Source organism: Sebastes fasciatus, chromosome 13 (assembly GCF_043250625.1).
Source record: "Sebastes fasciatus isolate fSebFas1 chromosome 13, fSebFas1.pri, whole genome shotgun sequence".
Classification (NCBI taxonomy): domain Eukaryota; kingdom Metazoa; phylum Chordata; class Actinopteri; order Perciformes; family Sebastidae; genus Sebastes; species Sebastes fasciatus.
Window position 1 is genome coordinate 31,267,327 of NC_133807.1, and position 11,413 is coordinate 31,278,739.

At 36.2% G+C, this 11,413-nt stretch overlaps 1 protein-coding gene across 1 annotated transcript; it reads right to left on the reverse strand.

The window, feature by feature from the left end:
* Window positions 1–2,270: 2,270 nt before the first annotated feature.
* On the reverse strand, window positions 2,271–10,855 carry adap2 (ArfGAP with dual PH domains 2). The gene is made up of 11 exons (XM_074656895.1): window positions 10,629–10,855; window positions 9,484–9,608; window positions 8,640–8,731; window positions 7,211–7,299; window positions 6,780–6,892; window positions 5,574–5,723; window positions 5,375–5,458; window positions 4,339–4,401; window positions 3,942–4,019; window positions 2,910–3,138; window positions 2,271–2,767 (listed from the first exon to the last, which is right to left on the reverse strand). The coding sequence occupies exons 1-11, from the start codon at window positions 10,714–10,716 to the stop codon at window positions 2,739–2,741; spliced, it is 1,140 nt and encodes a 379-aa protein (XP_074512996.1). The 5' UTR covers window positions 10,717–10,855; the 3' UTR covers window positions 2,271–2,738.
* Between the last annotated feature and the right edge of the window lie 558 nt (window positions 10,856–11,413).

The following is an 11,413-nucleotide window of genomic DNA, read 5'->3' on the forward strand; positions in this document are numbered from 1 at the left end:
TTTTCAGACTTTTTTTTTTTACGGACATTTTTTCAGACTTTTGTCTTCCAACATTTTTCAAACTTTTTTTTTTCAAACTTTTTTTTGTCAGACTTTTGTCTTCCAACATTTTTCAAACTTTTTTTTTCAGACATTTTTTCCAGACTTTTTTTTCTTTATTATTTACCTTTTTCATACATTGTTTAGCCTTTATTTTCCAACATTTTTCATACATTGTTTAGCCTTTATTTTCCAACATTTTTCAAACTTTTTTTTTTTCGGACTTTTATTTTCCAACATTTTTCAAACTTTTTTTCAGACTTTTTTTCAGACTTTTTTTTCAGACATTTTTCAGGGGTTTTTTTACTGACATTTTTTCAAGACTTTATTTATTTATTTATTTTTACCTTTTTCAGACATTGTTTAAACTTTTGTTTTCCAACATTTTTCTGACTTTTTTTTTCTGACATTTTTTCAGACTTTTGTCTTCCAACATTTTTCAAACTTTTTTTCCCATATCTTTCAGACATTTTTTTTTTTTTTTTTAGCTTAGACTTTTGTTTTCCAACATTTTTCAAAAAAAAAATTTCAGACATTTTTTCTAGACTTTTTTTTTTATTATTTACCTTTTTCATACATTGTTTAGACTTTTGTTTTCCAACATTTTTAAAAAAAAAATTTCAGACTTTTTTTCAGACATTTTTCTAACTTTTTTTCAATCTTTTTTTTTCAGACATTTTTCAGACTTTTTTCAGAATTTTTTTTTTTTTTTTTTTACCCTTTTCAGACATTGTTTAGACTTTTGTTTTCCAACATTTTTCAAACTTTTTTTTTCAAACTTTTTTCAGACTTTTTTTTTTCACCTTTTTCCGACATTGTTTAGAATTTTGTTTTCCAACATTTTTTTTCAGACTTTTTTTTCAGACATTTTTCAGACTTGTTTTCCAACATTTTTCAAATTTTTTTTTTCAGACATTTTTTCAAGACTTTATTTATTTATTTATTTTTTACCTTTTTCAGACATTGTTTAAACTTTTGTTTTCCAACATTTTTCAAACTTTTTTTTTAAAACCTTTTTTCAGACTTCATTTTGGGACATTTTTCAGACTTTTTTTTTTAAACATTTTTCCAACTTTATTTTTCAGACTTTTTTTAGGACATTTTCTTTTTTTCTTTTTTTTTACCTTTTTCAGACATTGTTTAGACTTTTGTTTTCCAACATTTTTCAAACTTTTTTTTTCAAACTTTTTTCAAATTTTTTTTTTCAGACATTTTTTCAAGACTTTATTTATTTATTTATTTTTTACCTTTTTCAGACATTGTTTAAACTTTTGTTTTCCAACATTTTTCAAACTTTTTTTTTAAAACCTTTTTTTAGACTTCATTTTGGGACATTTTTCAGACTTTTTTTTCCCAACATTTTTCAAACTTTATTTTTCAGACTTTTTTTAGGACATTTTTTTTTTTTTTTTTTTTTTACCTTTTTCAGACATTGTTTAAACTTTTGTTTTCCTAAATTTTTCAAACTTTTTTTTCAGACATTTTTCAGTGTTTTGCTGCTCTCTGGCGCCAAAGAGAGGAACTGCAGTTATTTCATGATGGTTACGGCTGTCAGTGGTGCCAACAACACAACATTAAACTTAACAATTAAAAATGAAAAATTATTAAAAATGTTAAAATGAAAAAATGTTAAAATAAAAAAAATAAAAAAAGAATGAAAAAAATTGAATAAAAAAATGAAAAAAATTAACTAATGACTTCAGCTGGAATTTCAAAATGCGTTTTTCTGCTCTCTGGCGCCAAAGAGAGGAACTGCAGTTATTTCATGATGGTTACGGCTGTCATTGGTGCCAACAACACAACATTAAAATTAACAATTAAAAATGAAAAATTATTAAAAATGTTAAAATAAAAAAAAAATATGAAAAAAATGACTTCAGCTGGAATTAAAAAAAAAATTAAAAATTAAATTTTTTATTTTCTATTTTCTATTTTCTATTTTCCATTTTTTATTTATTACTTTTTATTTTTTATTTTCTATTTTTATTAAACAACATAATTATAAAAAATTAAAAATATGAGAATATCATGAGTTCAATCATCAAGTTCCTCTCTTTGGCCCCATAGAGCAGCAAAATGCGTTCTTAAATTCCAGTTGAAGTAATTTTTTATTTATTTTTTATTATTATCATTTTTATTTAATCTTTTTTATTTACAAGCGTTGCTGAAGTCATGTATGCTAAAATTGCATTTAAAAGTTTTATCCATAAATTAAACTACGTTACTTTAAAAAAAAAAGAAAGTTGTTTATTATTCTAGGCATGATGTCATGAATCATGTTCGCTACCAAATGTAAAATGAGATTCATTAGTAAATTTAAAAATATTAAAACCTAAGAAACTAGAATGATATGCAGTGATTGTAACCTGTCTTCTGTTACAATATAACAGTGTTGAGCTCGTGTCAGGGGTGTGTGTTTAGTCATAAGAGTGGATTTTACATGATGATACAGTATTTTCTGATTGAGCATCAGATCCAGTGTCAGTTAAAGTGAGTTGGATGGAAGTCTTAAATCCACACTGTGGCAGAGCACAGCCAGAGTCGTGGTCCATGATGCATTAGGACAACTGATGAAGATGAGAGTCAGTACTGATAACGGTGCAGTGACAGCAGATCGCTGCTCATCTGTTGTGCTGCATGAGTTCAGTCAAACGCTGCCGTCTTCTCTCCATCATCCTGTTGACACACCTCTCTGTAGCTCATCTTTTATAGCTGATATTGGCTTCAACTGGAATGAGAAACAAGACAGTATCAGAGCGAGGTCATATGGATGCATAATGCAATAGTTGAGTATAACAACTTTCTCACACATAAGTGAGTATGGGTGCTTTGTTTGGACTAACTCTGCAGAGAAAAACCTTAATTCTTACTGGTATAATCCTGCGGTGCCATGGGCCTGGACAGCACCTGTCTGAGAGCGTCCAGCCACTCGTTCTGCTCCCTTTCCTGCTCGCACATGAAGACAAACTGTCGCTCGGGCGTCTTCACCATAACGCCACACTTCCACTTGTTTCCCCGAGCGTGCTTCGGGACATACTCCTTCACAGAGTAACCTTTGTTTTCTGTGCCGATGAAAATGACCCCTAACTCCTCTGCGTCCTACGTTCACACATTCAAACATAAGGGTGGTTTAAGTGCTTGACAAACATCCTTACATAGCGATGCACAGCATTGGGTCAGAATCATAGACACATATACATAGACGCCGCATTGGCTCCTGGATCGTACGTCATTGTGGGCGCCATATTGGACCAGGCAAGACCTGTAACCCTATACAAGTGAACGGGTGAGCTGCCTTTTTTCTGGATAAAAAGCACTAGAACGTCTACATTTCTCAACCGATATTTATATTCAAACGTTTATGATCTACGAGGAGTAACGTTAAGTTAACGTTCAGATTTGTTTTCTTTTCCCAAAGACTTTGGTGAAAAGCTGTTAAATATGTTAACGTCACTGCTTCCAGTCAATTATTATTATTATGTAATTATTAAAAACTAGTTCTATCATATCACATTTCCCTTTAAGTTTTAAATTTATACTGTTATTTTGATCGCTCTTATTAGTGAGTACATAATAGTAATTGCAGTAGCAGTGTTAGCGGTAATGATGGAAAGCATGATCTCTAAAGCGGAGGAAGACACTTCATCGTATATTATATTATATTATATTATATCATCAGTTGAGAAATGTAGACGTTACAGTGCTTTTTTAGCCAGAAAAACGTCAGCTCCCCCGTTCACTTGTATGAGGTTACAAGCCAGTCTTGCCTGGTCCAATATGGCGCCAACGTTGACGTATCGCTGCAACAAGCTGAAGCATCCAATGCGGCGTCTATGTATATGTATATATATATATATATATATATATACTGTATGTCTATAGTTAGAATGAGGAGTCCTCACCAGCTTGCCTTTGAAGTAAAACAACTTCCTGTTTTGGGAGTCCAAAATAAACCACCTCTTTTTGAACGGCTCCGTTTGCTGTTAAAATAAACAAACACATTTAATGTAAAAACTTCACATGAAGAATGACAGTATCATTTTGAATATTTTCTGCCAAAGATACATTTCCCCAAGTTCTCCTATCATACCAATCCAGTAAAAGTAATTCAAGTGTGTTTGAGTATGTAAGAGGAACAGAAACAGTCTCACATGTACTACTATACTGTCACAAACAACTCTAACTCTGCAGTGCCTTGAGTGCTCTGCTCAATTCATGTAGATGAGTCAAAGCAGCAGACAACATAAATGTACAAATAAATCAGAACATGTATTAACATTTTCTTCTTTGATAACTTACCATTGGCCCCGTCTTTTCCATGTATCCCTCTTTGAGGTAGTTTCTTGTTATCTTTGGTATCAGCTGACAAAGAGGCGTAAATGTACATGTGTGTTAAACTTTAAATCATAAAAGCAAAAAGAGGCAAATCTCTGTTCTTATTGCTGTTGATTTTGCTGAGGTTCATTGCATTAACTGGGAATAAACTGCTATTTTTAGTAAAGTATTTAGAGTAGAGCTGCAATGATTAATCGATTAGTTGTCAACTATTAAGTTAATCTGTAACTATTTTGATAATTGATTAATCGGTTTTAGTATTTTTTTAAGAAAAATAATTCTCTGATTCCAGCTTCTTAAAGGGACTGTTTGTAACTTTTTAAGCGTATAAATGTAGCGGGTCGGGACACATGCGCGCTCGCATATGCGCGCTCGCATGTGGCCGGCGTCCCCGCTCCTCTGCCTGCTTGCCTTCACTTGTCTCTCTGTTCCCTCCGGCGGAGGGCGGAGGGAGACGAGTTTCTCGCTGCGGAGCCCCGCAGGCCGAGGCAGGAGAAGCAAACACAGTATCAGCATTGATTCATGAAGAGACCTTCGTCTGGTCAGCTAACATTACTGCCAAGCAGCTGCAATATAGAGTGATATTGTGGTTTAAGCTGACGTGTATCACCTCACTGTTTTGAGCGATGCTCGTTCATGTCTATGTAGAGCGAGCACAAGCACGAGCCCGACGCTGACTTTCGTTGACTTCACGGCCACAGGTGTCGCTGTTAAGAAGCATTTCTGAAAGTTACAAATAGTCCCTTTAACTGTGAATATTTTCTGGTTTCTTTCCTCTTCTATGACAGTAAACTGAATATCTTTGAGTTGTGGACAAAACAAGACATTTGAGGACGTCATCTTGGGCTTTGGGAAACACCGATTAACATTTTTCACCATTTTCTGACATTTAACAACAACTAATCGATTAATCAACAATGAAAATTGCATTTTAAAGTACATCAACATCTAAGAAACATTTATGTCAGTGTATTTGGCTTTGAGAAGGTTCAATGCTTACTTCTTCATCGCTTCCCGTCGGGTACGCTGTCTTCAGGTACGCATAACGAGCAGCACGAATGGCGTTGAACCACGTCACTATTTCCTAGAGCAGAAGAAGAGACCCTGAGCTTCTCCACAGTCTCTACAGAATGACAACCAGTACAAGACTCGCTGGATAAACTGGATTATTTATACTTTGGATGATCATGCAGTCCCACCTCAGGACTCTCGTGGTAAACGTAGAGGCTCCTGGTGTGATCGTCGTGCTGGTAGGTGATCTGCAGCCCGTGAGGATGATTCATCTTCTCTGGCTGAAAGGTGGCGTTCAGGTCCTTGATGGAGATTATAGCTTTAGGGCCTTTGGACTCCTGGATCACAGATACATAGATGTGCACGTCAGAGTTAATAGAAAGGATTCAACAACTTCAATTAGCATGCAGCTGTTTGTACTCTCATTTTTAGCCATGACAGCATCATAAGCTTTTATTTTGATGTTAATAAAATGTTAATAAAATTAACCCGAATTCAGGAATATGTAGGATATCACTACTGACATTCCTGTAATATTACGTCACAACTTCTGCTGTATCAGCCGTGTGTTTACTACGTGTTTATTTGCATATAGAGCGGAGAAGTGAGATATGATCACAAGTGGTCACTCATGTGGAGACGCATTCTAACGGCAGGTGTGAACAGACAAACTTAGAGCTGTGCAGTTGTGATCCGTTCACTCAGGATGCGTGTTAATACCAGGTCTGAACAGGGCCAGAGATCAAACCACCAACCTTACGATTAGTGGACGACCGCTCTACCTCCTGAGGTATGTAGCCAAATGGTACGTGTCCACAGGGGCGTTTTTTATCGCAAGGGGACGCGCCGCTTCCCAGCATTGGACGCTGCCACTAGACACAAGGCTCTCCCCACCTGATTGGACGAACGTGGGCTGCTGCTCTCAGCTTTCAAACCGGAAACAATATGGAGGCTCGTTTGGAAACTTTCTTCTCTTATTTCACCAAAATAATTCACCGAAATGTGTTTCTGAAAACATTTGAGGCGAGAAATAAGTCATGCAGTTGCTGAATCTGTCTTTATTTTGGATCAACAAGGCTTAGTTTAAAGGTTTGTAGAGAGTTTTGAGAGGCGGCGAGTAACGTCGGACCCCTGTGATTTGCATAAAGTAGACTAGACCTCAACTTTATACAGATGAGGAGCTGACGTCGCGCCGCCACGCTACCAGAATGCATTGCTGCACGGCTGCTTACATAGACAATGAATGGGGAGCGTGGAAAGGACGGATCCTGTGGACACGTACCTTAATAGTTGTGCTTTTTGGTACCCCTAAAATCACATGTTGTCCCAGCCTGGACCCCCCCGCCCCCCATTTGAAATGGTCTCAAACTGCCACTGAGCTGCAGGGAACTCACGTTCTCCTTGTTGTAGTAAGTCAGAGTAAAATCTCTCTCCGACAGCACGAACTTCCTCTTCAGAAACTGTGTGTTCTCTTTCCCTTTCTTCCACAGCATCCCCTCATAAAAACCTGGAGTCAAAACCAAGAAAACACACTGAGTCACAGGTGATTCAATACACACACACACACACACACACACACACACACACACACACAGACACACAAAGGTCTTCATGCAAATGTCTTAGTCACGCCGACGTTTTTACAATCTGCGGCCAGCTTTCACTTCCTGGCTGTTTGGTTATGCAAAGAACAGGTTATTCTTGCACAGTTCTGCATGTGAATGAGGAACCACATCAGCTTTACACACAAACAGACAGACAGATACAGATTTATGTTTTACAGTAAACGTGTGTGTGTGTGTTAAAGAAACAGTGAAATCATCACCTGTGGTGTATGAGATCGGTGGATACTTGATTTCTCCTATGAATTCCATCCTTTCGTATTTAGCGTGAATCCACTGCTCTCTTAAGACGCTGCAGGTTAAAGGCAAACACAAAAAAATCCTTAAGACAGGCAAAAACACAGATTTACAGAGAGAAGCTGCAGAATCACTACAAGAACGTGATTCATTAAAGCTTTAACCCTCCGAGACCCGCGACTGACTTTACTGTCTGTCAGAGGCTTGTCGGGAAGGAGGTTAATAACGCTGCAAAGTTGGGCTACATTTTAGCGAGGAAAAACTGGCATGGTCATCTTCAAAGGGGTCCCTTGACCTCTGACCTCAAGACATGTGAATGAAAATGGGCTCTATGGGTACCCACGAGTCTCCCCTTCACAGACATGCCCACTTTATGATAATCACATGCAGTTTTTTTCATGCAGTATAAATGTGTTATTGTCTCCTATTCTAAAATGATGTGTTTGAATATTTCTGCATACTGGGGTCCCTAAACAGTCTTGAATTACATAAATTGGGTATCACTAAAAAGCTGAGACTCTTGTGGATCCAATGAGCCCAACTGTATTCATGTGTGATGATGTTAGTCCCCATAGGAGACATTTCATTGTAGTTTTTTTAAACTTGACGTCACTGTATAAAATGACCTGTGGTGACCTCTAGGATAATCACAGCCTCATGAAACTTTACAGCCACAAACTAGAGACCTAGAGCATTCAGAGGATGGATGGCTTTCCTAGCTAGATTGACAATAAGGGGGTTTCTGAGCAGTTTACACAACAGAAGTGCTCGCCATCCAATCGCCAAAAAATGCAATTCTTGCAGAAATTTCCAAATGTCAAAAGTTTTTGATCCCAAATCACAGCATGGCTTTTTCTATGATGTTCCTCAAGGTCTTGGTGTCTTAATGTGGTATTTTGGAGGGATTATTGATCATTTTATCAATTCTCCAGTGGTAAAAAATGGTTAAATTCAGCAGCAAATCTGTGTAACAAATGATATCAACCCAAAAACTACTGCAACAACTTATGAGACATAATAGAGCATGGGGATGACCATCATATACTTCTAACATCATGTTCTAAGAGAAGAACTTGACACATAGTGCATCTCAAATTAATCTTCAGGTTTCCAGCTTTCAGATGATGTACACCACTTCTATGTGACATCTACTGTTGACCTGCTATCTCCCCCTAAAGACCGCCTGGACCCCCCTAAAGGAGACTAAAACGGGTCCATTGTGGGTCTCAGAGGGTTTAAGCTTTAATCTATAGCAGCAGAAATGCATCCATATTTCACTTCTACAGTCTGGTAGTTGCACTTCTCTGTATTTATTGTGGCGTTGCCTCGTCAGCAGTTGGCAAAAATAATCCAAGTTTCTGATGAATTTTCATCATCCTGGAAAGTTATACTTACTCGCAGTCGTGTTCCCGGGGCCGGTAGTAGAACGCCGGAACAGCTTTCTCAAACATAGCTCGGGCTTTGGCGTTGCCGTTGGACTTCATGAACTTCCCGGGACCAAAAATAAAAAACACACACACATGAAAATGACCCTTTCCAGTAAACCAGAGATATACTTAACAAAATATACCTACGTATTCTTGGCTTATACTGACAAGTACAGAGAAAAAGTCTAAGTATACTTGGTTTATGCTTACTTTTTGACGGAGTAGCCTGTTAGACTGTGTGAGAGTTTGTAAACTTATGTTTTAATATGAATTTACTTCAATTCATCAAGAATTTTCTACATTTTCATCACAAACATCAAGTCAAATAGCAAAAGTCTCTTTAGGTAATGCCTAAATCATTGGCTAAGTACTATAAGTTAAATAAAACTTACAAGTACACTTGCAGTAAAAAATATTAAACTAGTAGTTTACGGAGGGTATACTTTAAATTCATAAACTAAAACGTGGGCTACAAGTATATATAACTAACAGTATACCTATAGGTTCACTTTATAGTATAGTATGATTTACAAAAAACAACTTAGACTCAAAGATTACTATTCTTACACTTAAAGTGCACTTAAAAGTAAACTTTTATAAACTAAAAAGTGTACCAATTTAGTCCCAAGAAGCATTGAAGTAGTGCACTTACAAGTATACTTGTACATTGATATTAGTATACTTGGAAAATATACTTGAACTTTAAGTATACTGCTTTTTCGTGGACATGGACGCAGCCAGTTTGTGCTTTTTACCTGAAGAATATGTGATCATAGTAATACAACCAGAGGTTAGGAGACCGTATACTGTACCTCCACCACTTCATCCTCCCAGTAGTCCAGCTGTATGGATTTGACCCGGCTGGAGAGGCTGCGATGGACGCCGGAGCAGTTCAGACACACAAACACACCCAGCTTGTAGCACGCCCAGTCTGGATCTGAGGGGGATTCAAATCAGGGCGATTATTTTCACTGTCTATTAATCATTCATTTTTGTTTTTGTTTTTCTGTTTTGTTGATTTTTTTTCTGATTTTTTTTCTTCTGTAACCTTGTTTAGAAAAGTGCTATATAAATAAAGTTTATTTTTATTATTATTATTATTAAGATGACGTCCTCAAATGTCTTGTTTTGTCCACAACTCAAAGATATTCAGTTTACTGTCCTAGAGGTGTAAAGAAACCAGAAACTACCATCTACTACTACTAACCCCCTGTTCCTCCCACTCTATGTGCCTTGTACTCTGTATTCCTATACTGGAATATTACAGTGTACCACAGTGTACCGTTTCATAGTAGCTTGTTGTGAAGGAGGTTAAATAATGCTCCAAAGTTGGACTAAATTTTAGCGAGAAAAACTGGCATGGCCATTTTCAAAGGGGTCCCCTTGACCTCTGACCTCAAGATGTGTGAATGTAAATAGGTTCTATGAGTACCCACGAGAACTTTTACTTACTAGGACCAGGAGTGTATTTCTACACTGTGGTATTAGTACTTTTACTTAAGTAAAAGGTCTGAGTATTTCTTCAACCTCTGTCTGACTGATAAGCTTTATATAAATGTCAACAATAACAACAGTTTATCATTATAACAATCTGAATTAAATCAGATTATCTCCAGGGTGTTGGCTCTTTGCCTTATAACACATTCTAGTAGGTCTTTTGTCATTATTATTATTTTTTGTTATATCTTTTCTTGGTTTTGTTTTGGTTTTGAATGTTGAGGTAGTTTTCTCTATAGTGTACTTGATGGGTTTGTCTGTAAGCTCATCTGCTTAAAAGTTGGTTTATAGGCTGTTGTAATTACAAACAGTGGATTGCATATATGAAAACAGCCTTGAAAATAGGGAAAACACCAAAACAAACACATTCTAGTAGGAGAGTTACTGAAATATATTTAAATAAAAGATACATAAAACCAGATGAACTTGACTCCACAGTGTTATTCAGGTGTTTTGTTACCTGCTGCTCCGCAGTCAGCACACCGGCTGTCCTCCGGTCGCTTCAGCAGCTCCATTAACATCTTCTTGTTCCAATCGTGGTTCGACATCTCGATCCAAAGTCTCTCTCTTCTGTTGTTAAACGATGATGATCAATAATAATAATAATCCGGCAGCCTGAACTCAGCATGCTGTCACATCGTTCAACTCGGAGGAAATGAGACCGACAAACAACCTCCGGATGAAAACTGGAACTTGCGACACATAAAAGTTTTGGAGGTTTCAACACAATGACACACACACACACACAGAGACACACGCACACACACAAACACGCGCACAGAGACACACACACACACACACACACACACACAAACACGCGCACAGAGACAAACACGCACGCACACGCACAGAGACACACACACAGAGACAGGGCGGGGTTTTCCCTGTTTATTATTATATCATTATCTACCTGTACTCAGAGGGAGGATTATATGATGTTCTCTGTACAGTTCATTTGATTTTATTATAAATAAAAAACATTTAGAATAAGGCACTTAAAACTATCTAGTATGTTAAATAATTTGATAAATTTTTCTCTCTATATAAAGTAAAAATAAATAAATAAAATGATAATTTTATAATAAAAAATAAATGAAAATTATTAAAGGAAAAGCCCATAGCAAATTTCTCAAACAATAATTAGTTTTAATTGCTTTCTTATTATAATATATCTATATATATTAAAATAAAAAATAATATATATATTATGTATATATAAATTAAAATAAACTATATATATATTTA